Source organism: Heloderma suspectum, chromosome 6 (assembly GCF_057233095.1).
Source record: "Heloderma suspectum isolate Gila_16-S chromosome 6, 16-S_ref, whole genome shotgun sequence".
Lineage (NCBI taxonomy): Eukaryota > Metazoa > Chordata > Lepidosauria > Squamata > Helodermatidae > Heloderma > Heloderma suspectum.
The window spans coordinates 63044657-63072651 of record NC_139463.1 but is presented as its reverse complement, the minus strand read 5'-3'; the positions used below and the strand labels follow the sequence as shown (position 1 = coordinate 63072651).

The 27995-nt window shown below is 47.1% G+C and overlaps 1 protein-coding gene across 1 annotated transcript; it reads right to left on the bottom strand.

Annotated features, from left to right (window-relative positions):
• Positions 1–11473: 11473 nt before the first annotated feature.
• On the bottom strand, positions 11474–27511 carry CSF3 (colony stimulating factor 3). Its single transcript, XM_084804574.1, has 5 exons — positions 27375–27511; positions 23962–24125; positions 20132–20239; positions 15466–15612; positions 11474–12642 (listed from the first exon to the last, which is right to left on the bottom strand). The coding sequence occupies exons 1-5, from the start codon at positions 27388–27390 to the stop codon at positions 12484–12486; spliced, it is 594 nt and encodes a 197-aa protein (XP_084660700.1). The 5' UTR covers positions 27391–27511; the 3' UTR covers positions 11474–12483.
• Between the last annotated feature and the right edge of the window lie 484 nt (positions 27512–27995).

Genomic DNA, 27995 nt, shown 5'->3' with positions numbered 1-27995 from the left:
CGTGATTCAGGCTCTGTGGAAACATCGCAGCCTGCCAGGGTACAAGGATGATAGGCCGGGTCCGTTTGGGACATGGAAACACGCATGAGAGAAAATTCACTTGGGGAAACAGCGTAACAAAGTTGGAAAAGAAGTGAAGGTGATAGTGTGGAAACACCCCGCAAGGCAGTGCCAGCTCCAAGAGTTTTTTGGGGGGCAGGGGTAGGCCTTAACCAGGAAGGTGGGCAAGTTTCTGGACATCAGCAGTCATCAAAATTAACATTTAAAATAAAAAAACAGAAAGGGCAATGCAAACCACCTCATTTTGTTTCTATCCCTGTGACCCTGTGACGTTTCTATCCCTGTGACCCTAGGTACCAATGACCTAGGGAGGCGCTGGGCTCTCCCACACTGGAGGCAGTCAAGACGAGGCTGGACAGCCATCTGTCAGGGATGCTCTGACGTGGATTCCTGCATTGAGCAAGGGGTTGGACTCGATGGCCTTGTAGGCCTCTTCCAACCCTACTATGAGTTTATGATTCTGTGAAACTAACTGTTTCCTCTCAGGATCTATTCCTTGCTTTATCAGTATCTTATTTGTGTCTTGCATTGATTTCAGGGAGCCCAGTCAATAGTCCGCTCCCATTGCTTCGTATGGGCTTTTGGATGGCTCTTCCTCCCATGGCTTCCAGTGGACATCCTTGTCTTTTAGTTTAGTACATACCGCTGGGCGTGCCACCTGGAATTCAAGCACGCTGTCTCTGGTCATCTTTGGCAGTGAGTAAGTGCTGTTAGTGCCAAGACCTCTGCCTGCCTGCCTGCCTGCCTGCCTGCCTTCACCAACCCCTGGAGATAGCCCTGTTCCAAGGCCTCCAGCAAAGGTCTTTGCCAGCCTTACTACTTGAGATCCTTTTGACTACACACAGGCCTCAGGCCAGAGACTGACGCTGGGCTCTTGTGCATGCAAAGCATGTGCCCTGCTGCCATGGAACCATGGGCCCTCCCTATCAACCAAGTTAATCAGCTTTTAATTTAAGACCATTGTTCCAGGAACTATCTGGCCTATTTGCAGGTGCCCCTATGGGGCAGAAGTACCTCCTATTCTGCCGCTGTTAATGGCCCCCCAAATCCCCTGCCTGAAGCACTTAGTATGTTGGAGTCACCTCTGTATAACTTCCTAACCCAGACTTCCTCAACCTCGTGCTGGCCAAATGCATTGGGCTACAGCCAGTTGCTTTCCAGGGTCAGAAACGCAACCTTGGAGAGGGTGGAAAGGGGGTGTTTTGGTGGGTGGGGAGGGGAGGAAACCGGAGAGGGCAGAATACAAGCGATCCTGAGCCTCTCCCAGCCTCCTTCCCTCCCCCTCTGAAGCAAAAAAGCCAGCCTAGCCAAACATTCGGCCATCAGAGGACGGGGAGGCGAAGATAGCCTCTGCTGCTCCTCCCGCCCTGCGCTGGAGGATCATAAGCTTCTGAGTTCGGAGGCTTATGATCATCAAAGGCTCAATCGATATGATTGTGCCCTTAATTTCTAAACCTCTGATCTGGCCCTGCTAGGCCCAAGGAATCCCTGAATTCAGCAAACACCAGGTGGACTAAAATGGGTGACAGCAGTGGAAATATCCAGCTCCGCACCAGCTGCTTGCTAAGGTTGCCAAAATGAGGTGGTAGCCTCCCGGCATGAGACCTTGGCAACTGGAAGGATGAGAAACAGCATCATGCTCGATAAGAGGCTGAGAAGAATATTGTCAGGCAGCACAGTAGCTGGAGAAACCACAATGTTCTCGCTTTTGTTTTGAAAAGATGCTGATGTAAAATATGTTGACGTGACTTGAGTGGCCATATCGCTACTGCAGGGATTTTACATCTTCCTCTGAGAAACTGTAACTGTGTATAAAGGGTAGAGAAGTTCTATTGTCCACCTCTGGGTTCAACTACAATTTGACGTAAAGCTCTGGTCTCATCTCACTCTATGGAGGGTTCTACTCACTGACTGGGTTCAGACGATCGCGATGGGGAAAGAAGCCATCATGGCTCTCCCGCCCCTTGTGCGGGCGACCTCCATTTCCATAATCCCCCACAATGCAGTGCTGGTTGGTGTATGATCCGAACTGGGCCTGCAGCATGGCAGGGGTGGCTTCGTATCTACCCTACAACCCAAGACATGCAGTAGAAGTTATATGGTGGGTACGAAGCGACCCCCCACTGTGGCACGTGCCAGGTTCAGACAACACCCCAGCCCATGTTGCATCATGGGGGATTATGCAAATGATGGCCACACCCGTGGCATGCATGCGGGTGGGGGAAGAAGCCACAGTGGCTTCTTTCCCCATTGCAATTGTCCGAACACAGCCACTATGCATTGAGGTTTTGTTCCCTGTTACCTTTTCCCTCTGTTTTCATACTAGTAAAAACCAGTCTTTCTGGATGTATTGGATTTGGTTTCAGAAGAATGGTGGGCAGCCAGGTGTGAATTTGCTCAGAGTCATATGCAATGTACAGTGGCATAAGTACACTAATTTGATTGAGCAGTCGGCAATTTCCATGATTTTAGAGTTGGTTCTCATAGCTGTAGTCACAAGCAGTGAAGGCCATTCTTTGTGCTACTAACAGAAGCTAAAACAATGCTATCATCAGGAGGTTTGGGGTGCGGTGTCATCAATATGCGCATGACACGCCGCTCTACCTCTCGTTCAAATCTTCACCAGGGTTGGCTATAGAATTCCTGTCTAAATGTCTGGAGACAGCGAGTGGCTGGATGGGGAGGAATAAGCTGAAGCTGAACCCTGACAAGACTGAGGTACTTTTGGTGGGAGACAAGAGGAGGTTGGGGGATGCTGACCTGGTGTTGAATGGGGTACGGCTACCCTTGAAAGACTAGGTCCGCAGCCTGGGGGTCATTTTGGACTCCCGCTGTCCATGGAGGCTCAGGTGTCAGCCGTGAGCTGGACAGCGTTGTACCAACTCCATCTGATATGGCAGCTGCGCCCCTTCCTTCCCGACCATCTGCTCCCATCGGTAGTACATGCCCTGGTCTCCTCTCATCTAGACTACTGCAATGCGCTCTATGTGGGGTTACCCTTGAAGACAGTTCGGAAGCTGCAGCTGGTGCAGAAAGCGGTGGTTTGCCTGATTAAAGGCAGCAGCTGGCATGATCACATTGCACTGGCTACCAGTTGTTTTCCAGGCCAAATTCAAGGTGTTGGTTTTGACTTTTAAAATTCTATACGGTTCCAGCCCAGCCTATCTCAAGGAGCGCCTCCAGCAACACCAGACAGCGACACTTGTTGATCTGTTCAACAAGATCAGACTTGGATGGCCTTCTCTCTGTCCCATCAACCGGGACAGCTAGGCTGGTGAGGACAAGGGAGAGGGCATTCTCTGTGTTGGCCTCCACTCTGTGGAACTCCCTCCCTCCCTCCCCTCCCCTCTTTAATGAGCTTCTGCCACGTGTTGAAAACTTGGTTGTTCAGGCAGGCATTTGGGGTGGGTTAGGGAAATTTTAGAAAACAATGTTTTAATGTGTAATTTTATTGTTTTTAAACTGTTTGTATTATTGTACATCACCCAGAGTGGCCGGCTGACTGGCCAGATGGGCGATTAAGAAATTTAATAAACAAACAAACAAACAGTTGTCCTTCACTAGGGATGTATGAATCCCTTACCTGGCTCCATTCTGGGGCATCCGCAGTGGTGGGGAGGCGCTCCATCCCTCCCCCTGGAATCCTCCCTGGCCGGCTCTGCTCTGCGGCAACTCTGCGGAGCCGCCGGCCAGGGCTGGCCGCAGCTGGACTTCCAGCCGCTGCCGGGCTGCTGTGGCCGCCATTTGTGCCCCTGCTCTTTGCCGTGATAGGCTACGTAAGTATTTACGTAGCCTATCGCGGCAAAAGGCAGCCACACAAATGTGGCTCCGCTGCCGGAGCTCCTGCCGCCGCATCCGCCGCCCGGCAGGCTCCATCCCAGGGGGATTCTGCGGGGTGGCGGGAGGGATTGCTCCATTCCGCCACGGGCTCCAGGGGAATCCGTGCCATGGGCTCACTGGAATCCGTGGCGGAATTCTCCAACATCCCTACTTTTCACACTGTGTACCTCCTAACTGATAAGGGATGCTCTTTCTGTATGGTGAGAAACTTATTTTTCTGACAAGAGAGAAAGGCCCCCCCTTTTCTGTGTGAAGAGCGGGTTGAGTGTGTTTTCTGACAGTCTGAACTAGATGATGAGACCAGGCCGTATAAAATCCTGAGCAGATTGGTCTGCTACCTGTTCTCGTCTGAGAGGGGGAAGGCGCGCCACCTGCTCAGATAACCAGCCCCACAGGACAGCGCCCGTCACTCACCTGGGAACCAGAGTGACTGAACTGAGAGTTAAGGATGTGTGTAAGCTTTCTTTGTTTTCTTTATTCTCTGCATCTGTTTGCCATCAATAAATTTGATCATTCTTTCACACAAGCAGGTGTCCTCGAGTCTGGTTAGTGTGGGCCTGAGTGCACCAGGCCCTAATTTAAGACACTGGAGTTCCTTTTGTTTCCTTTTCCCTGATTCCTTCCTTTTTCTTCCCTTCTTTCTTTCTGTTGTTCCTGCTTTTACTTTGGTCTATTGGCAACCGGACATATGGCTGTGAGAGTTGGACTGTAAGGAAGGCTGAGCGCCGAAGAATTGATGCTTTCGAACTGTGGTGCTGGAGAAGACTCTTACGAGTCCCCTGGACTGCAAGGAGGTCAAATCAGTCAATCCTGAAGGAAATCAACCCTGACTGCTCATTGGAAGGACAGATACTGAAGCTGAAGCTCAAATATTTTGGCCACCTAATGCGAAGAGAAAACTCCCTGGAAAAGACCCTGATGCTGGGAAAGACTGAAGGCAAAAGGAGAAGGGGACGGCAGAGGATGAGATGGCTAGACAGCATCACCGATGCAATGAATATGAACTTGAGCACACTCCGGGAGAGAGCGGAGGACAGCAAGGCCTGGCGTGCTCTGGTCCATGGGGTCACGAAGAGTCGGACACGACTTAATGACTGAACAACATTGGCAACAGGGATCATTAGACTCACTACAATGGCTTGGCAGGCAGCTATGCCTTTGTCATGAATTCAGTGCTAACTTGCTATGCAGTTAGGACAGCTAGGAAACATGATGCTTCCAGACTGAAGAGGCAGGAAGTGTTGGGAGGATCCAGTGCAGGGCCTGGCAATATATATGTTGTGACCATGAAAATGTTTGCATGTACTGGGCAATCCTACTTAAAGTCTCCAACAAAAATATCAAAATGGTTTATTAGTAGTTGCTTTGTCAAATATTTCTCTTCCAATTGCTGTTATTTTTAATTCATATTGCTCTTCCGTGCTTATTATATTGTACTGCCTTAATCGAGTTTCCTTTATGTTCTTAGATGGCCATTTAAGTTTGCACTATAATTTATTTATTTTGTCATTGTATCTCAGTAAGCTGTCTAATCAGTTCCAGTTACAATCCTGAGTCTGCGGACCTTGCTCAGCTTTACTCATTGAGGTGCATCTTGGAACCCAGAATGACAGTAACCGTTCTGGTTCTGTCGTCTCAATCTCAGTGAAAAGGCTCCTTGCTGATCTACTGGACATCACCCAGTAAATGGAGATCAGCCTTCTGCCTACTCCTGCTCTATGGTATACCATGCTCTGATTTCCCGTGGTTGCGGAAACAAAAAGGAAAACAAATCCAGGCAACCTCTCAAAGTAACCATGGGCTTACCACCACAATGCACAATTCAGTTATGGAATTCCCTGACCAAAGGTGTGGTGATGGCCACCCCTTTAGATTGCTTTTAAAAAGATTAGAAATATTGATGGAGGACAAGTCTGTCGAACCATGCAGTACATGAAGCTGTTCTGAATGCTGTCATTTCCTTCTTCTCCTAGCCTCCCATTGACTGCCTATCATGCTTCACATCAACTGGAGGTATATTTAGCCTGGAGTAGAGGTGGTTAAGGGGAGACATGATAACTGTCTTCATATATCTGAAGGCCCATCATGGAGAAGATGGAGCAGACTTATTTTCTGTTGCTTCAGAGGATAGGACTAGAACAAATAGGTGGAAATAGCAAGGAAGCAGATTTTGGCTAAATCCTAGGAGGAACCTCTGTTCAGTAATTGAACAGGCTGCCTCGGGTGGTAGGCTCTTCCTCGCTAGAAGTATATAAGTAGAGGTTTGATGGCCATTTGTCATGGATGCTGCAGTTGCAAGTTTCCTGCATTGGGCAGGAAGCACCTTGGAGAGCTCCCTTAGAGTTCTGGCTGGATGTGACTGAAACCCGGAGCGGATTTATCACCCCACCGACATTGGAGCCACCAGCCTCCACTGGCAGGGGTTGAACTTAGATGGCCTCCAATATCCATTCTAGGGATTGCATCCAGTCCTAGGCATGTGCAGCTGGGCTGGCAGAAGTGGACTTCCCCACCCCTCCCCTCCCCAAAGCAGCCCCTCCAACACCCTGAAAGGAGAATCAGGGGACCCTGCCAAATGGGGTGACCCATGGTGTGGGGAGATCCCCCCAAACTGGGCAGAGGCACTTTCTGTGAGCAGAGCCATCCCATCAATGGAAGGCAAATCCTGGATTCAACCCCAGCTCTAACATCTGGTGATTCTACAACCATCTAGCCCTCGTTTTCAGAGCTCTCCGTCTCTGACTTTACTTTGGGCCTATTCACATATGCCTGTGTAAACCTTGGGCTACCTAAGAGCTGGGTTCATAAGTGGCAAATGGCTTTTTCTCACCCTGACCAGAGCACGGGAGAACCAATTTTGACTGTGTCAGGCCAGTCAGCAAAAGGAGACCCTACCCTCAACCATATATTCATGTATATATCATATATTGCACCAGCAATAAGTGCAATAAGTGCAATAAGAAGGGTCCACTTTAAAATGGGGAAGAACAAGTCCCCTCCCCAGGCCCTGTCCCAGCATCCACCATGTGTCATGCAAACGAGCAGCTTCAGGAATCCAGGTTGCGGCGCCACAGCCTGGGCGCTCTTCCCAGCACGCGTGGGGCGGCACCGATTAGCGCTGCCCATGACGGCGCATGTGGCGACTTAGTCACAGCCTCTGACATCCGCTCAGCATGAGTGCTTTCATGGATGGCACCTTTGCAGGCACAGTTATACATGGGAAGGCTCCCATGCCATCCGGAATGCCAGTCACACAGAGTCCAGACCGCACAGAAGCCTTCACGTGTACACTTGCACAGGCAAAGACTCTGACTCCACAGCCATTCATGTTGTATCCATGGCTGCTGTGGTGGCGCTACTCAGTACATCTGCTATCAGTGGTGGAGCTACTTGGGGTGGTCCTGCATTGGTCTGGTGCGCATAGCATCATTGTGTCGTCTAGTCACACGAGGTGGCACTGGACGTGGCTGTATCTGAGTGGAGTCAGAAATCTCCTGTTGCTGTTCTTTGGGGAAGAGACAATTAAGCTTTTGTAGTGTCTTCTGACTGGTGTGTCCTCTGAGCCCTCCATGACAGGTATGCCCCCCCAACTTAAAGAATTAGGCTCGAGTCCAATATAAACTATATGTACCACTGCAAACTAGAGAGAAAACAGAGCCATGACTTGGCCAACCGAAGAACTGTGTGTGATGTTAGCACTGTGCTAAGTGCTAAAACGTACCCACCCGCTTGAAACACTGATACACAGGTGACCTGCGGCCCTCCTCCGTCAGCGCTTCCCCGGTCCACTCTAGACAAGCTCTTCTGCTCTTGCGCACGCTGCCCATCCCGCCTCCCAGTAATCCCATCTCTGCCGCTTCTCTCTTGGTGAGGGCCTCCCGCATTCCCCTACCCTTTCAGGCTACATCACCCTTTTGTCTGAGGGACCTTTCCAAGGCTGCTGCTTTAGAAAATGCCACTGCAGCTCTGCCTTATCTCCATTTCCACCTGTTATCAAATTACCCTGTTGTGTTCCGCTTCAGTTCCCTCTGTGAAAAGAGTAAAAGCTGCAAGAAGAGGATCGAGATCAATGAAAGAGAATGGAAGACTCAGATACGGGGAGAAGGAGGGGGAAGGGGAGGGGGAAAGGCAGTGGGCGAAAAAGGGAGTCAGTGGTGATCCTGCATTTAAAACAAAAGCAGAAAGCCCCGTTTTAAATGCGGGATTTTAGGCTGGTGTAGAAATGCCTTATTGTCTCCATTCCATCTTCTGATCAGTGCTTAAGGAGCTGTATTAAGCAGAGGTAAAAAAATAAACCCATAGCTCAGTAACATAGCATTTAAAGAGCCCTACATACACTGAGTTGGATCCATCTTCAGTAACCTTGCCATGCTAAACCCACTTACCTAGGAAGACCCATTTAACTCAGTGGGACTTACTTCTGAGTAGACATGTATAGAATTGTGCTGGTCACCATACTTTGTTTCCACTGAAATCAATGGGACTTAAGGTAGCCATGATTAACTTTTCACATGGATTTCATTGGAGCCTGAGATAACGGGTTGGATCCCGTTATCATGTCTCCCCAATGAAATCCAGCAAAGCTTTCCCACTATTGTCCTTGTATTATAGATTGGAGAAATGAGACAGAGAAGCTCTCCTAAGTTTGTGGCCAGCTTGGGACTTCTAGCTGACACTCATAATCACATGAAGTCTTCTTCAGTAGTAAATTATCAGACCAATTCACAAAACATCCACTTTTTCTTAATTGGTTACTAATTGGTTGCTTCTCATTCTTGCTTCAGCTTGATCCTGACTCATCAATAAGCTTCAAGACCACGTTTAATATAGAGGACAAATTTTATTTCCACTGTTAAAAATATACAAGTAGTAGATTTATACATACAAACACATGTTAAATCAAATCCATTTTCTAAAAAGACACAAACATTAAAAACAAAAAGAAAATTAAGAGGTCTGATTGGTATTAGCACTGAATTAGACAGGTCTAGAATCTAAATCTGATGCAAAATGAAACTATTCATACAGTATTTCAGCACAAAAACTAAACAGCATGCAGGAAAAAGGTTGTGAAATGCTTCAGCTGAGCTGCTGTTTGGAGCAAGATTTCCAGATATTTCGCAATTCCCGCATTGCAATAACTGGTATCATTCTAGCAGGCTTCTATTGCAGGCACTTGGAGCAGGAGAATCTAAAGCTAACAGCGTTTTGTGCAAACTATGAACAGAAGAACAGTTACCCTTGGTGGACTGAAATCTACGAGTAGCACTGTTTCTCTCCAGCAAAACACAACCTCTTTTACTATGCTATTGTATTTCATGGTTTTAAGCTTTGTCTTATAAACTGGCCAGAGAGCTTCAGCCAACAGGCAGTATAGAAATGTAATAAATAAGTTAGCCATGATGGAGGTGTATTTATACTGAAAAGAAAAACAGGACAAATAGTTTCCTGACCAGTTAGAACCAAGAACAACTCAGGAAAACTTGTCAAATTTTACACCCGAAGTTATAACACACAAAAAATCACAAAGGGTACATTCATGTAAAACTTGATAAATGTGAGATGAATTACTTCAAAATAAGTCATACACAATGTACAAAAAGTACTGAGAGACTATTACAATATGTCAACATCAAATAATAAATCTGCTTTTAAAGCAATGTTGCTGTTTGCCAATTGCCAGATACATTTCAACCATGAAGTCTTTTTCAGTAGTAAATTATCAGACCAATTTGCAGAACATCCACTTCCTGCCTTAGCATGGATCCAGGAAGCCCAGTATCAGGGCTTATACTGGACATGGATGTACAGTATAAATATACAGTACAAATACATCTGTGTTGAACTTTCACTTAGACCACGTATTCTAGTTATTTTTGTAGGTTTGTGTAAAATGCAGCAGCTTGAGACAGAATATCCCTATTTATTCACGCAGTGGATGTATTGTGCCCTTTAAGAGCTATTTAAGAAATACAACTCCCAGAGTACCATTCTGAGAAATTTACAGGCAGCATCCAGGCACCTTGTACCTTGTACCAGTGTGGTGTGGCCTGCCCCCACTGCTAGGTAAGCTTGCCAGGACCCTTCAGCTGAGGAGAGGGCCCACCGGAGGGCAATTTGCCCAGGGCTTGAGCAGACCCTAAGCAGCATAATTTAGAGGGCTGGAACTGATATATGAATGATGCAGCAAGACTTTTAAGTGTTGGCCCCCAGCAGGAGGGGTGGGGCACCATTTGGTGCTTGGCTTCAGGCAGTAAAATGTTTTGGGCCAAAACTGTGTAAATGGATCTGTTGATTGCTGCAAATGTTGGCAGAGTTTCAGAATTCTTATCTACTGACCCTGTTCTAATAAGCCTGAGAGAAGCCCTATGCAAACTCGCAGTCCATTCACTAGATCCAGATTTCATTATACTTAGAGCAATAGGCCTTTAAGTTAATAATTGAAAGCAACAGGACTTAAGTTAATCATGATGAAGTTAAGTCCCATTCATTTTATTGGGTCTACTACAAATTATGACAAAATCTTACTGCACAGTGTGCCCAAGAGATTTCTAGAGGTAGGAAGTAGAAACTGTCCTTGTTCACCTCCCCGCAGTTTCGTTCAGCTACCAACAGCCAGTACTCTGGTGTTTAAATATTAAACAGAAGTTTAACTTTGTACATATCTCAACATATGTGCCCACAGCAAGGGTGCAGGTGTCTGTTGCATGCTTGCCGAGACCCCACTGTCTTTGATAATCACTTTAAACAAAGGTTCCATAACACATGTAATCTGACAGTGCTGGTATAAATATTAAATAAGTGATAGCTAACCTAGTTCCAACAAAATTAAAGTTGTAAAGGCCAAATTTAAAATTCAAAGTGGGTTTTTTTTTTTTTTTAGGCACTATGTGTTGGATTCAGATTTAGTCATACTTCGAGTAGACCCATTAAAATCAATGGGACTCAAGTCACTTGAGTCCCATTGGTTTCAATAGGTCTGCTCCAAGTATGGCTAAATCTGGAGCCAAAAAATAAATAAAAATAAATAAGCCCAATAAATAAAAACACAAAAAACTGAACAATGGGTGCTTCCAGATGGAGGATTCCCAGCAGCCACAACAAAGCATTGTGCAGCTGTCCTCTCTTGTCTAACTTAAGAGTGCAACATACGCCCCTTAGAAGGAAGTTCCTGAGCTTGGAGACTTCCAAGTAGCCAACGTGCTGCTGGGCTGCTGTTGGCAGGGAGGAGCAGTGACAGAGGTGATTTTCACCTCTTTGTCCTCCTTCTACAAAATGTTCCTCTAGATGGGCCTTTGAGCCCGTTCAGAGAAGGCACACTGCTGGGATCTGGGCGGGGTCTGGAGAGGCCATAGGATTTCTCATATCCCAGCCTCTCCCCTCCCTGCCCCGCAGAACACCCCTATTCCCTCCCTCCGAGGCCCCATCTGAGACCTTGGGAACAAGCCAGTGCGGTTCCTTCTGCTGTGGCTGTGAAGGGGCGGAGAAGGGGGTGTCCACCTCTCAAGACCAAGGCAGGATCTACGGTCTCAGGAGAGGGACTCCACACAATCCTATGTTCCCTGGGACACTCTAAGGATTGCTCTCTCCATAGATTTTTTTTTTTTTCCCTAGAAGGAGCATTGGGAAAATACAGGAGGGTTATAAATGAAAGACATCATCTGCCCCACCCCCGCCCTTAAAATTCCATGATTAAGACAAGCTGATTGCACAGTAAAAGTGTTATCTGGAAGCACCCAACAACAACCCATTAGGAATGAACCACAAGGATATTTCACTAGACATCTGGCAATTAAAGTAAGCTTTTTCTGTGCAACTGTTTAGTTGCCATCACAAGCAGAGTGCATTTTCAGAAAACTCATATCCAAAGTTGCCATTTTATAAAATATTTTAAGAGGTAATTTCTTAATGTTTGGAGATGAGCCAGTTCCAAGTACTTGACATGTTGATCAGTTGATCATTACTGGAGCATTTACAGGAAGACTCAAGCCAACATTCTTTGATTAAAGACCAGTTGCTACAGAGTTCCAGGAAAATATCAGGGTTTAGAAAATCCCAGGAAGTTCGGTTTCGTCCATTGAGCATTTTCGCCAAGTTTATGGAAATTTACAACAGGTATGTAGAAGAACCTCACAACTTGGGGGTAAGATTCAGTACCAAAGTTTGACTGAGATTATACAAAGCCAGATTAGTTCAGTGACAAGCGTATCATCCAAAATATTTCCCACTGATGGGAAGTAGCAGAGCACTACCAAAGGACAATACTGGCCCTTTTATCGAACTCTTTCGGATGGGGAATGTTGCATTCCACTACTGTGTTGTTGTTTTTTAAGTTTTTATTATATTCCACTTTCAACAATGAGTGGCTTATAAATATTAAAATAGTTAAAATAGTTAAAATAAAATAGTTAAAATAAATAATGAAAATTAAGACGCTGGAATTATGTCAGTTGAAACAGTTCCATCAGGAAGAGAGTATCTTCCCTCATTCCATCTATCTTAGAGAACAGAGCAGCCAACTGCACCCTCATAGGGGGCAGCAGATGTTTCCTTGTGGGAGAATCTTCCATGCTACTATTTGTATTATGCACTGCAGTGCCTTAGTGCCCGGAAAGTTATTTCCATGAATTTCTGGAGATTGCGGAGAACAAGGTAGCTTCCAATTTCTCTTTGAGTTTGCACAAAGGAAAGCTGGTTTTCTGCCTGTGGGTAGGTAACAACGGCCAGCCCGCTTTCTTCCATCTAAGGGAGGGGGGTAGAAAGAGAAAAGTTCAACTTAACAACAGGAGGCTGAGGACGGCCCATCTTACCTGAAGGCTGGAAACAAGTTTAACTTTATCTTTTATCCTACCTAGCCATACCTATCAACCCCAGAACTGTTGAAGTTTGATAAACAGCTCTCTAAAGAGGGGTCAAACACACCTTAAATATTGATCTTCTATTTTAAGAAAATGAAGTAATATAGGGAACTATAAACATTTGCACAACGTGAGGGAGTCACTGGAAAGGGGAGAAGAACAGAGGTTTCAAAGGAGTGTCTATTCCATGGAAGGAAGGGGAGTATGGATCACGGATCACTGGGGTGGATCCAGATTTAGTCATCCTTAGAAGTTGACCGACTGAAATCAGTGGGACTTCAACTGAAGTTTCAATTTCAGTGGGTCTACTCCAGGCATAACTAAATCTGGATCCAATCCATTAATTTCCATAAGCAGGAATGGTCCTAATAAGAAACACTTTGTTACCCGAACAGTTACAATAAAAAAAGTTAGAATGAGAAAGCTCCGGGACTAGATGGAATAGATAGACTAGTATAAGGCTCACTTTTTGACTCCTAAGCTTTTCTGTCTTTATTGTAAGGCTCTTGAATCAGGAACATTGCCAGTCCCTTTATATGATGCTTATAGGCCAGTTATCCCTAAACCTAGCAAAAACCATACCAACTGCAAATTATAGGCCAATTTCCATAACTGATGTGGATGCTAAAATATTAACGGCAATTCAGGCTAATAGACTTCAGCATGTGATATATACTTCAGTGCATCCTGATCAAGTGGGATTTATTTGCCAGAGACAGGAAGCAGATAATTTAAGGCTTGCAGTAAATCTGATTGCTTTGAATTCTAAAAAACAGACTGGGTTGCAATTATTTCACTCAATGCAGAGAAAGTGTTTCACAAGTTATATTGGCAGTTTATATTTGTGACCTTGGAAAAATATGGATTTCCACAGGAATTATAAAGATGGATTAGAATTCTCTCTCTCTCTCTCTCCCCCCCCCCCATGTGTCATGAGGGTTGACAAATAGAATTCCTTCGAGTTGCTTTGGACTGAAGCACGGCACAAGCTAGGACTGTCTTCTGTCTCCCTTGATATTTGATTTGTGCTTGGTATCCTTCGCATGGGCACTTAGGCAGAATAGAGACATTTATGGTTTTGTGCATGAGCAGGTTGAATATAAAACAGCTTTATATGCTGATGACTTCTTGTTATTCATCAGTAGGTTAGAGTCTTCTATACCAAAGTTAATAAGATTAATTGATACTGTTGGTATACTTTCAGGTTATACTATTAATTGGTCAAAATCCTGTAGGTAGTATCAAGACACTCAAAGTAGTTACTAAAAGGACATTTCATTGGTGCCCAGAAGTGATTAAGTATCTTGGTATATTGGTGCCTAGAGTTAACTGAACATAAATGTATTACTGGAAGAAATATCTCTTCACTTGGAAAGATGGGCATTATTTAATTTAAGTACTTGGGGCAAGATTAACATATTTAAGATGAATGTCCTGCCACGGGTAATTTGTGTATTGAGTAGCATTCCTTTATACAGTCCACAAACATATTTTCAAAAACTTTACGCAGCAATTTCACTCTAGAGGATGCAGTTGTCAATTAAGGATGGGGGATATAATTTTCCAGATATTAATTTATATCATAAAGCTTATTTGTTAACCCGCACTAACGATTGGAAAACAACCTTTTCTTTTAATACTCCTCCATAAGTTGTTTTGGAATCAAAGCATTTGGCACCTCTTTTTGGCTGGATGGTGTTAAGATCTAGTTACATTAAGAAGAAAGGAATGGCTCCACTAACAATTTAAGGGATAGAGATTTGGAATGTGATGCCTCGTCAGCTGCAGTTTGATCCATATTCTCATGCTAAATTAACTTTATGGGAGTTCCTTTTATGGGAAAGTACTGCAGCCAGCATTGCCACCACCACATGCAAACTGAGCATTTGGTGTTTATTTTATTATTCTTTAAAAGTTGCACCCTGTTTCTTTGACCTATGGGTTTCCTGTGCCATGGCAGGAGATCATAGAATCATAGAACAGTAGGGTTGGAAGGGGCCTATAAGACCATCGAGTCCAGCCCCCTGCTCAATGCAGGAGTCTAAGTCAAAGCATCCCTGACAAATGGCTGTTCAACCTCGTCTTGAATGCCTCCAGTGTGGGAGAGCCCACCACCTCCCTAGGGAACCAGTTCCCTTGTCGTATTGCTCAGTCAGGATGTTTCTCCTGATGTTCAGCCAGAATCTGGCTTCCTGTAACTTGAGCCCATTATTCCGTGTCCTGCACTCTGGGGTGATGGAGAAGAGATCCTGGCCTTCCTCTCTGTGGCAGCCTTTCAAGTCCTTGAACAGCGCTATCCTATCTCCCCTCAGTCTTCTCTTCTCAAAGCTAAACATGCCCAGTTCTTTCAGTCTCTCCTCACAGGGTTTTGTTTCCAGTCCCCTGATCATCCTTGTTGGCCTCCTCTGAACCCTCTCCAGCGTGTCTGCATCCTTCTTAAAGTGTGGCGCCCAAAACTGGACACAGGACTCCAGATGAGGCCTAACCAGATGCTAGGGTGTAACTCAGCATAGGCGTGCCTATACAAGTCTGTTCTTAGCAAGCTGCTTTAAGAAAAAGCCACTCCTCCAGACTTCCTGCCCCAACACTTCCTGTTCCCTAACTAGATCCAGAGTCTCTCCACTTTGCCTCATTACTCATGACACGTTCACCATCTGTTCAGCCACTTCCCATCCCAATCTGAGCAAGTTGTAGGACAGCTTCTCACCTGGTGTTGGATGTTGGTGGACAGGTTTGAGCTGTCCAGCTGGAGAGAGGCCACTTGGCGAGCGTATCTTGGTAGGATCTGGCCAATGTACGAGAGATAGACATTGTAGGTGTGGAGGCCTGCCTGTATCTGGTTAAAGCAACCTTCCTGCAAGAAAAAAATTTAAAAGGGGAAGGAAGAAAGGTTAATTTGTTATCTGGCTAGAACACACGCACACACACACACACACACACTTACTTTTCTCCAGTTTGGGGGTTATTTAGGTTGGAGATCAGAGTGTTCCCTCTTTCCAGAGTGTTAATGGTTTGAAAGAGGGATTACTTAATATATTTATTTAGGGCTTTAATATTCCACACTTCTGTAAAATTCCTAGGACAGCTAACATACATATATCCCACTTTGTCCGCTGAACAGGCTTTTGTTGTTTCAAAAACACCACAACTTTGACCAGAGATGATGACCGTAAGAAAAGAGTGTGAGTGTGTGTATGTGAGCGTGCGGACGCATGCAATATACCATGGAAAGCAATATCTCTCAAACCATTCGCCTCTGTCTCTGTCTGTCTCACACACACACACAGTGCAACTGAGTTAATGGATGAGTAGTTAACCAACCACACTTAGTACCTAGGATGCAATATCTCAGGGGCTCAGTTTGGACAGGTGTGGATTAAAGGATCTCCTCAGTTCTCCCTGCACCCACTTTTTAGGCTGTTAGTAGCTAGGTTAAGAAGTATTTGCTGGGAAAATGCATGAAGGGGAAATTTCTTTGCACACTGTTATCAGTTGTATTTAGCTATTTGGTAATATTCCTCTCCCCTCGAGAGTCGGAGTACAAGTGACTGCAATGTTGACGGTATGGTCAAACATCCGCTGGAAATAAGGCAAAGCTTCACAAATGCCAGTTTAGACCAAGGCCCAGCCTCAGAGCACATTTTGATTGCTAGGATTAGGCCAAGGGACACACGAGAGGTAGCATTTGAACATGTGTTGAGTCTTATTCCTTCGCTACTCATTACTTATGACCGGCCTCTGGAATGAATGGATGGGGGCTTTTAGGTTAGACATATTTGAGCCCTAACATCTTTTAAAAGTCAGCCTTAAAGTGGGGTTGTTGTTGTTGTTGTTGTTCAGTCGTTCAGTCGTGTCCGACTCTTCATGACCCCATGGACCATAGCACGCCAGGCCTTCCTGTCCTTAAAGTGGGGTAGGGTAGTTTTAATCTGGTGACAGCCATCGTACACACTCGATTTATGTATTTTATCGCTGTTAGCTGCCTTGGGAGGGCTTCTGCCCTGAAAGGTGGCCAAGAAATATGTTAAATGAATAAATTACACAAGCATAGGAGTAAAACTAGTTCTTAACGGAAGGTATACATGTGCCACAGAGGGATTCGCTTTGGAAGAGGCATTCCCTTCTATGAGAAGCCTTATTCAGGTGACCAAGCAACTGTGTGAGGACCTAAAACTGGGGGGTGGAAAGAGATGAGGCACGTATGCAAGCCCCCCTCTGGCACTGGCTCCATTTCAGACCTCCGTTCATTCAGCGGGTAGTTCTGAATTGGGCTATAATGGTTGCGGGGAGGCACTCAGACAAACACACTTGGAAGTCCCCCTCCGACCTAAGCACTGAACACAAGGAGGCCTGAAGGGGAGCCCGTGCCAGCAGGGGCACTGGGGAAGAGCTGTGTGTACACCCCTTGCCCCTCTCCAGGTTAAGCCCTCACTTGTCCCCTTGCACACCTGAATAGGGCGATGGAGCCCCCTACCACCAGCGACTGGCTTAAGTACTTCCAAAAAGGTAATCACTACAAGTCAGCTGCCCAGTTAAAAAGTCGTTCCTAGTTGATAAATAGGTTTATATTAGGTCAACCTAAAATATCAATTAACATAGTAAGGCTTCAGAGTTCACTTCATCAAACGCATCCGATGGGCTCTAGTCCATAAAAGTGTATTCCATGATAGTCTTTAAAGCAGTGGAATCATCGGAGCACGACTTTGGGGCAGAGGTTGAGGGCCTCACAGAGCAGAATGAGGACTCTCAGCAGGGCTGCCTTACCAAATTTGGAATGCAAGACCGCTGAGTCTGAGATTACCTAACTGCACCATTGCTTTAAAGGTGTTTTTGCTGCTACCAGCTATCACAGCTGTCCCTCTGGAAAAAGGGAAGCTCCTAGTTTTTGGCCCTGTTAGATGAACCCTTAGATATTATAGTCTTCTAAAGTTTTGTTCCCACCCCACCCCTTGTAACCAGAGCAAGGTAGAAAAGGCAAAGGCAGATCCAGATCCTTCCTGCCTCATGACAAAGCTCTTCTGTTTACATACCTCACCTTATCCACTCAAATTCTTTTCACCTTTACCTTGCTCACTCATTGCTTAACTTTCAAAAGTGCTGAGCCAGGATTTAAAAGTCAGGGAAACAAATGATTTGTTTTCATTCAGTTCAGCTACCAAGAAGCCTGCTTTTAGCAGCTAAGCTGGGTGCTCAGGAAACTGCCTGATATAACCAAAGCTTTTTGGATGTGAATGAAGGCTTGCAAAAACAGAACCTGAGATCCTCTCCCCGCCCCAATCCCATCCCAGCTTTTACTGTGACGCACCTATTGGTAGGGGAGCAAGCAAGACCCAATAATTTTCAGGGAAGCAAGACCCAATAATTTGCAATAAGGTGCACTTATGTTTTTTATTTTATTATTGCATTTATATCCCACCTTTTTTCCTCTTGCAAGGAACCCAAGATGGCTTACATTATCCTCCTCCTCTCCGCTGTATCCTCACAACAACAACAACCCTGTGAGGTAGGTTGGGCTGAGAGTCTGTGACTGGCCAGCTAGCAAGAGCATGGCATCTGTTTGGGAAGGTGGGTGGGTTTGCCCTGCTACAGCCTGGGGACAGTTTTAAAAGCGCCCATAACGTGGAGCTGTGATGTGTGTGTTCAACCCCAAGGGACCCATGTAGCCAAAGATCAATGGTTGCCTTTGCTCCTGCTCCATCTTGTTAAGCTCCTGGCCAGCAGTGGTGCTTCTGCTGATGGAGAGGAGAGGCGTGGCATGCCAAAGCACCATGGTCCCCCCCTGCACCAAATAAGCGGCTGCCACAGCCTATTGCCACAGTTGCTGGACATCCACCTGCCTTGGAGATTTGCAGTGGGTGGAGGTGGGGAGAAGGTAAAGAGATCTGGGACTGGATTTGGCCCAATGGCCACCAGTTCCCAACATGTAAATGACACTCTTATCAAGGGGTCTCGTGCAATGCTTTTGGGGGCATTGCACTGGACAACCCACCCCCAGGTAGACACACACACACACACACACACACTAAAACTGCACTGTGCAATTCTTCAGTAGGGGCGTGTGCATGATCAGGGGACTGGAAACAAAGCCCTATGAAGAGAGACTGAAAGAACTGGGCCTGTTTAGCCTTGAGAAGAGAAGACTGAGGGGAGAGATGATAGAGCTCTTCAAGGACTTGAAAGGTCATCACAGAGAGGAAGGCCAGGATCTCTTCTCGATCATCCCAGAGTGCAGGACATGGAATAATGGGCTCAAGTCACAGGAAGCCAGATTCCGGCTGAACATCAGGAAAAACTTCCTGACTGTTAGAGCAATACGACAATGGAACCCATGACTTAGGGAGATGGGGGGGCTCTCCCACACTGGAGGCATTCAAGACGAGGCTGGACAGCCACCTGTCAGGGATGCTCTGACTTGGATTCCTGCATTGAGCAGGGGGTTGGATTCGATGGCCTTGTAGGCCCCTTCCAACCCTACTATTCTATGAGTCTATGATGTATGTGAGGGGGGAGCACACCTTTGAAGTTTAAAATGACCAGCAGTAGAGGAACCTAACTGGACTGGCCATTATTAATGTTACAGCTGTGCCATTATTTTGTCTTTGAATGCCTGAATTCAGTAGGGTATTGCATAGCTTTATCGCTAAAAGATATCTGCTGAATGAGCAAGGATGGTCAGCTGATGTTCCCAGAACCTAACATGCAGCTCGCAATCTCTTGTCATTGTGGGTGTGAAAGTTAGCATGGGAAGGAGATGAAAAAAAGAAGAGTCTGGCAAGAGGGTTTCTGCAGTGTGCCAGTCCAAAGGCAGCAGTTTTGGAAGTCAGCTGGGGGGGGGGGGGGCACAGTTGCTGGCTTGGGACTAGCACTGCTTGGTTTCCGCTTGCTTGCCGTCCTGTACTGGTACTATTTGTAAACAGCTATTACAACGGCTGGAGAGTCTCTCCATACAAGGGAGGGTTACCTTGGAAATGGTTACCCTGGAACTTTGGGGGTAATGGGAAAAATAACCTTCGTGTATAAATCAGGGGTGCAGAACCTCTTTCAGCCCGAGGGATGAATTTCACTTTGGAGGGGGTCTTGGGGGTGGCATTCCTGTGATGGGTGGGACTGAAGGCAAAGGGGGCATGGCCAAAGGCAAAGGGGCGGGGCTGAAAATACCAGCATGTTGCAGCTTAAATCTCTTTAAGTAACTCAGCTTTAGGAGAGTCATTTCAACCTTTTAGCACGAGGAAAAAAGCGGCACAGAAGCCGGGAAACCAAACCGTTGGAGAAAAGTGGTGGGGCCAGGGTAAGGGGGGCCCAGCAGGCCAGAATGGGCCCCCGGGCCTAAAGTTCTGCACCTCTGGTGTAAAGGGATGGCGGCTGCTACTCACTGTGTCACAGGGGTCTTTCGGGCAATGGGAGAAATCGACTTGCTCAATACCCAAGATGCCCTGCACCAGCAGCAGCTCCTCATCACCGCCAAGCTTGAAGTCTTTATGCTGTGGGTGGGGAGAAATAAGGAAATGTAGTCCGGACAGACCGTTCCTTGGTACAGTATATATAGCTTACTTCCCTCCACCAGTAGTAATCCACAAATTATCTCCTCCACCCCAACTATGCACCTTCTACAATACTTTAAGGGCATAATCCTCTGCATGTTTAGACAGAAAAAAGTCCTACAACTCCCAGCATGCCCCAGTCAGATGAGCAGATGAGATTTTTGCATTTTCTGTTAACACAGAGCACTGCACCCTTCCCAGAACCTATCCACCCCCGCTTATTTAGTACCCTCCACTGGAACTAGGGGTTCATAATGAAGAAGTGTTTGCCAAGTGACTGGCTCTGTCTATGCAATGCAAAAACACCAGCTACCAGTTTCCTAGTCCTCATGACAGGAAGTGTTGCTTTAAGGTGGGCAATGCCTACTGAAATCTCAGAAGCCAGAGAGGACTGATTAATACTATTTCCAGTGGTCTAGCACCATGCATAGCTCCTTGCCTTCCTGATGACTTAACACCAGAATTATGCTGCACTAACGCAAGTTTATTCCATTTCAAGAGTTTATATCGGTTGCAGGATTTAGCTTTCTGGCTACGGAATTTGGATTGTCAGGGCAAAGAATTATTGGATCCAGATTTAGGCGTGGGCAACTGGGCTGGCACAAGCAATCTTCCCACCCAATGCTGCCCACAGCAGCCCCTCAAGCCCCCTGAAAATGCTACACAAAGTTGGGGGACCTTGCTGAATGGGGTGAAAGCTAGTGTGGGGGGTTCCCCCAAATCAGGCAGAGGCACATTTTGTGAGCGGAGCCTTAACATCACTAGAAGTCAGATTTTTAAGCACTGAATTCATAGTTCCTTGCTTACATATCCTCCCTGTTCACTACAAGGCACCAATACTTATCCACCGCCACCCCTTGATTGACCCGCACAATCCAGACAGACTACAGAATTTGATTCTAGTTCAGAGGTTGCGAAGGAGGAGCAAGCTGTGGCTTGCGTCGCAGTGTGTTTTTTTCCTCCGATTTAAGTGAAGCTTGGATAGGAGCAGGAGGAAATGCAGTTCATTTTAATATGACAGATCTGGACAAACTGGGCCCCAGGAGGAAGCTAAGGAGAATACAAACAATTAAGCAAAGGTTTAGCAAACACATTTTCTCCTTTTGTCACCGAGTGATGACCTTTCCAGGTTGGCACAACCTCGCAGATGCTGGGAAATGTGAGACTAATGCATTTGTGCAGATTAAAAATGGGGCGTTGACTGAGTTCACAGTGCTAGGAAAGAAAGATCCACTCCGTATGGGGTTAAGACTCCTTGGAAGGGCATGCTGTAATTTATAAGAAATGCTGGAAAGGGAGTCCCCAGTCAGAATGACTTGCCAACTATTTTGTTTATCTGAGAACTCAGCCTGATGGGAATAAGTTATTTTAACTTGACCTTGCCAAGGCACATGGTCCAGAGTGGCATAGAAGTACTTTTCAGGATATAATTGTTTTCTCAGTTGTTACTGGGGAAATGTTATTACAGGATAACTTAGGAGGATGGAGGGTTTTTTAGGACTGTTCTAACCCTATATTGGAATGATCTCCAACTGTTATTTGTCCCTTGGGATACACCACGCGTGCCTCAAAGAGTCGACACATTTTAAAGTTGTGCAAGTAGGCTATGAATACTGAGAGTTGGTCTCCTGGACCTCTTAGCAGGTTTTGGATACCATTAGCTTTGGCAACCTTCTGGATAGGCCACCTGAGTTGGAGACTGGTGTTACTGGCTTTCAGTATTTACATTCCTACCAGGACAGAGTATTTCAGGAGATGGTCTGGGCAACCACCATTCAGCCCTGTGGTTTTTATGCTACAGGGTCTCATGAGTTTCCCTCTTGTACCCCCATGGTAACAACTTCCAGAGGGGTAGCCATATTAGTCTGTTGCAGAAAAACAGAGGGTTGGATCCAGATCTAGTCGTACCAAGAGTAAACCCACTGAAATCAACTACACCTAAGTTAGTAGTGATTAACTTAAGCCCCACTGATTTCAGTGGGTCTGCTCCAAGTATGGCTAAATTTGGAACCAATCTGAAGAGTCTTGTAACATCATAAAGACCAACACATTTATTATGGCACTCATGGACTAGAGTCTATGCTTACACCGTAATTAGTATTTAAGCTGCTTCTCAAAATCCTTAATTGTTCTTTTTGTGTGTTTTTTTAACCATCTGCATGAGGTCATCTCAAGATCTGGAGTGAGGTGCCATAAGTACACTAATGAACCTTATTCTGCTTCCCCTTTTCATCCAGTTCAGGTGAGGCAGTGAAGTGCTGAATTGGTAACTGGGATTAAGAGGGACTAGATGAGGGCCAATAAACTCAAGCTCAGTCCTGACATGGCAGAGGCTCTACTGGTAGGTGGTTCCTGTGTCTGGGAAGGTGATTCTCAACCAGCTCTGGATGGGGTTGCACGTCCCTTAAACTCAGCATCAGATGCATGGTTTGGGGTATATGTGCCCATAGAACCAGCACTAGCATTGGAGGCTTGTGCGGCTTTTGTGACCCCAAAGCTAAGACTGGCGTGCCAGCTATGACCCTCTTCAACAAAGATAGAATCATAGAATAGTAGGGCTGGAAGGAGCCTACAAGGCCATCGAGTCCAACCCCCTGCTCAATGCAGGAATCCAGGTCAGAGCATCCCTGCCAGATGGCTGTCCAGCCTTGTCTTGATTTTGAATGCCTCCAGTGTGGGAGAGCCCAACATGGCAGGTAAAATAGCCTGGCCACAGTTATTCTCTGGTCACCCAATTAGACTACAGTGCATTATGCTTTGGGTTGGTTTTGTTCAGAAGCTGCAGAACACAGCTGCTAAGCTACTAACCTGGCTAAATGAAGCATCTGGTCCATTCTTGAACAGGACACCTGCCTTATTGAGCAGACTTTGAAACGCTGGCGCTCACTTTTAAAAGCCCGAAGGCTTGGGACTGGGGCATCTCAAGGACTACCTCCTCCTCCATGAGACTGCTGTCATGCTAGTCACAGGCTCTTCTCCAAGTCCCACTACCATCTGAAGTTTGGCAGGTGGTGACTCAAGAAAAGTCCTTCTCAGCTGTGGCAACCTGCAGGTGAGATAGCCTGTCCATGGAGGCTCACCCAACCTACTGGTTTCATCATTTTCAGTGGCTTTGACGCTCTGCTATGTCACGTTAGCATCTTTCATATATGTTTTATGATTCCATGAGCTGTTCTGAAGCATTTGTGAAACTGAAGGGCAGCACAAAGAAACATTTTCATAAAAAATAATCAATTTGTGTTTCATTCCAGTTTAGCTTAATTTGGACAGGAGTCGGGCAAGACAGAGACAGTTAAAACTTCACAACAATGGAGGGGAACCAGAAAATGCCACATCTGGCCAGCTATATATTTTACTCTGCTTTATTCCTTGCGAAAGTGAGGGGGTTGCGTGGGTCAGTGAGGGGGTTGCGTGGTGCAGATGGCACCCACCATTACCCCAGGTTGCTTCCAGGAAAGCAGTAGGCGTCGCTTCCTTCTTCTGTAGCCACCTAGGGAATTTATGCACAGCCCAATCTTATGCACGTTTAATTCAGAAGCAAGTTCAAGGGAGCTTATTCCCAAGTCTGCAGAAGTTGCAGCCTTAGAACCACTCCAGACAAACGGTCTGCCCTTCTCTGCAGCAGCCTTTGTCCAACACGTGCTCCTTTGCCTGCAACTCACCACAAGATTCTTCAGTGCAGTGACATCACTCTTGATCTTGAAGACAAATTCCCGGTTTTTCTGGATAAACTGCTGGAATCCCAGGTCCCCAGAAAACTCTGTCAGGGGTACAGCTGAGCAGAACCACGACCACAGCACGACACTGATCAGAGAAAGAATACCACCTGGGAGCAGAAAGAGAATAGTGACTTTTAAAAAAATAATAGTCAAACCAAAAACTTAAAAATAATTAGCCTGCCCCATCAACAGAGACCTGCTCCAGCCATGCTGGAGCACTGAACTATCCACTGGTGCTAACTGATATTAGGTCCAGCCCCCTGGAAGTTCTGCTTATTATTCTGTGTATTCTATGTTTATTTCTATCCCACCTTTTAAGGCAAAGCCTCAAAAAGCATGGGTTGGATCCAGAATTAGATATACTTTGAGCAGATCCATTGATGGGTCAGCTCCAAGCATGATCAAGCCTGAATCCTACCCATAAGAACAAACAACATAGGAACAACTTCATTTATATTAACTGAACTATAACGTGACTGCCATTCGGTCAATGGGCTTGTACAAGGGGGCTGCCCAGTGCAACGCACCCCACGGGTCAGATCTTACAATGTTACAATGGAAGGGACACCTTTGAGGAAAGCTCAGGGGGGGCAGCACTTCCCTTTACATCAGGGGTGAGGAACCTCAGTTCTGGGGGCCAAATCTGGCCCTCCTGGGATTCACCAGATGGCCACGCCCCCTTCCCCTGCCTCCCCCCAGCCACCACTCCTTTGGTGGTGTCCTGGCTTTTGTGCAGCTTCCCTTCTATCCTAATAGGTCAAAATGCCTCTCCTAAGGCTTAGCTGCTGGCAGGAAGAGCGTTAAGCTGCAATACCCTGGTATCTTTTGTATTTTTGGCCATGCCCCCTTTGCCGTCACCCGGCCCACCCCTGGAAGGCAGCCCCAGAGAGTTGCTCCAAGACTGAATCCAGCCCACCCTCGGAAAGAGGTTCCCCACCCCTGCGTGGTAGAAGCACACCGCCACACATGACTGACCAAGCGGCTCCCTTTTCGCTTCTAGTGAGCTACAACATTCTCACACAAGGATCCCCGCTTTCAGGTGGGACAAGTCAGATGTACTAATGCCCCCACCCCCCACATCCAGATGCTCTGTGTCCAGTTGCTCCCAAATCTGCACAGGACTTCTCAGACACTATGAAAGTCGAGTCTATAAAGGGAAGAACTCATTCCAAGTTGCGGGAGACAGATTCACAGATAGACATGGGGGGTGTGGGGTGGAGGAACACGTTCAATGTTGAGGGCCAGCTCATAGAATCATAGGGTGGGAAGGGGCCTGCAAGACCATCGAGTCCAACCCCCTGCTCATCGCAGGAAGCCCGATTCCCAGGCGGTGTCCCATCCAAGTTCTAACCGGGGCTGACGCTGCTTAGCTTCCGAGATCGGATGAGAGACATCCTAGAATCATAGGGTGGGAAGGGGCCTGCAAGACCATCGAGTCCAACCCCCTGCTCATCGCAGGAAGCCCGATTCCCAGGCGGTGTCCCATCCAAGTTCTAACCGGGGCTGACCCTGCTTAGCTTCCGAGATCGGATGAGAGACATCCTAGAATCATAGGGTGGGAAGGGGCCTGCAAGACCATCAAGTCCAACCCCGTACTCAACGCAGGAAGCCCGATTCCCAGGCAGTGTCCCATCCAAGTTCTAACCGGGGCTGACCCTGCTTAGCTTCCGAGATCGGATGAGAGACATCCTAGAATCATAGGGTGGGAAGGGGCCTGCAAGACCATCGAGTCCAACCCCGTGCTCAACGCAGGAAGCCCGATTCCCAGGCAGTGTCCCATCCAAGTTCTAACCGGGGCTGACCCTGCTTAGCTTCCGAGATCGGATGAGAGACATCCTAGAATCATAGGGTGGGAAGGGGCCTGCAAGACCATCGAGTCCAACCCCCTGCTCAACGCAGGAAGCCCGATTCCCAGGCAGTGTCCCATCCAGGTTCTAACCGGGGCTGACCCTGCTTAGCTTCCGAGATCGGGAGCATCCGGCCCTGCCCCGGACTAAGTTGCCCCCAGGGCTGTAGGATCTCCTCTCCAGGCAGCTCTCTGGGGCGATGTAGGCACAGACTGTCCCGCCTCGTGGCCGGGAATTCCAACTTCGGGGAAATCAACGGGATCCGACAGCGAGGACCCCTCCCCTGTCCGAAGAGCGGAGGCGCGTCCCACTCTCGCGAAGCGAGCCCGCCGCGCAGCGCCCTTCCAGGCGCGCACCGTCGCCGCCCTTGGGAGCTACGCGCATCTGGGTATCCTCGAACGGCGGGGGGGGGGGGGGAAGAAGGGGAGCGAAAAGCGCCGGAACGTGCGTGGGATCGAGCCCACCCGGCCTGAGGGTCAATGAGAACGCGAGTGCTTCAGGACCCTGGCAAATATACCGGAGCAACGATCGTCGAGGGGGCTTAGGGCGCGATCCTATCCATGTTTGGACAGAAGAAAAACCTTACCATCCCCAGCAGTCCCTCGCCAGCCATGTCGGTTGGGGGATGCTGGGTGCTGGAGGACTTTTTTCCCCTGTCTCAACGTGCGTAGGATTGCACCCTTAGATACTCACCTGGGTGGAAGCCTCGTTGGACTCAATGGGGCTTACTCCCAAGTAGACCTGTGAGAGACCTCCTTCAGCGGCGTCCCTATCACGCGGCAGTAAGCCCCAGAGGTTAAGGGAGTGGTTGTGCTGGCTCTCGCTTGCCTTGGGCAGGCCCGTCTAATGGTCTCCGCCTTGCGGTGAGGCTGCAATCCGGTACCCTGGGAGAAAGCCCCGTTTGACCTCCGTGCGGCTTACTGCGGAGTAGATACGCACCGGCAAAGTGTCCCCAAGCCTCTCCGAGCTCGTTTGGAGAAAGGACATACCGCAGAGTACGTGGCCCCGAAGGAACGCGCTTTTCTACCCCGGCTTGTGTGGCGTACGAAGGCTGGGAATTCCGAACGAAGAACGTTTTCCCTACCCACGCGTTTAAACTGACAGGGACTAGCACCTTGCTCAGAAAAACTAAACAAACGAACGGGACCATCGTTCACTGCTCTTAAATCCTTAACACCAGTCAGGAGAGATGGTTATCTCGACCCGCCCTGTCTTTCCACGATAAAGCCTGTGTTTTTTTTTGCTACTCGGTTTGAGAGAACAGAAAATAGATCCCTCTATTTAACCGGAAAACTCTCCCTGCCTTTCCACGACACGTTTATGAGGCGGGCTTTCAGCAGCGGATAAGAAAAACAGACCTCTCTGCCGTACCCATAAAGAAATCCAGGTGCGCGCTTGTCCCAAAGCAGCCAGAAAACCCGCCCTGCGAAGGAGCAGTCGGCGTGAAACTTACCAGCCCTCTCTCGGACTCGGCGGCGACAAGACGGAACTGACCAAAGTTCTACTTACTTCGTGCCGAGTTCATTCTTCTACGACCCGGGAACCGAGCTTCGGATCTCCTCCCACTTTTTAGAAGTTGCCTGATGACGAGAATAGAAGACGAACAGGAGGAGAGATTTAGCAGCTGCTTTGTCCAAAAGAGATGTGAAAGGTTCCCTTCACCATTAGGGGTATTTATAGGGGAATTTCCGTGTAATGGGCAATGCCTTAAATTCCTAATTTATGAATGGGGTTTGCAGTGACCTAGGCTGTTTATGGTTAAGTGGATTGATTGATTGATTTGCATTTCCTGGTTCTGTAACGGAGGTGCAATACCGACACTGGTTAAAATGTACATTTGATTTGGGGGTCTTCTCTTTTCTTCTTCTTTAAAATCTTTATTGGAGCGACAATAATTACAATTGGCTTGTTTTTTTTAAACCACCCACATTGTAACAAGGTAAAGCAAACGTCAGCCTTCGGAAGCAAATGATTAATGAAACAATTAACAAAAGGCAGAATCTCAAAGTTGTGTCTTTGCTCTCACTCTTATACAGCTGGTTCATTCTGGCATTAGTGTGAACCCCCCCATTCCTCCCAAACACTCTCTCAAAGAAGGTACAAAGGGTTGTCTCCAATATTTTGCATATA

What these genes read in the sequence shown, in the direction of transcription:
- CSF3 (XM_084804574.1), bottom strand. An exon ending in CTGCACTGAAGAATCTTGTG is followed by an intron (nt 20,240 to 23,961) that starts GTGAGTTGCAGG and finishes CCCCACCCACAG; the next exon opens with CATAAAGACTTCAAGCTTGG. An exon ending in CGAAAGACCCCTGTGACACA is followed by an intron (nt 15,613 to 20,131) that starts GTGAGTAGCAGC and finishes TTTTTCTTGCAG; the next exon opens with GAAGGTTGCTTTAACCAGAT.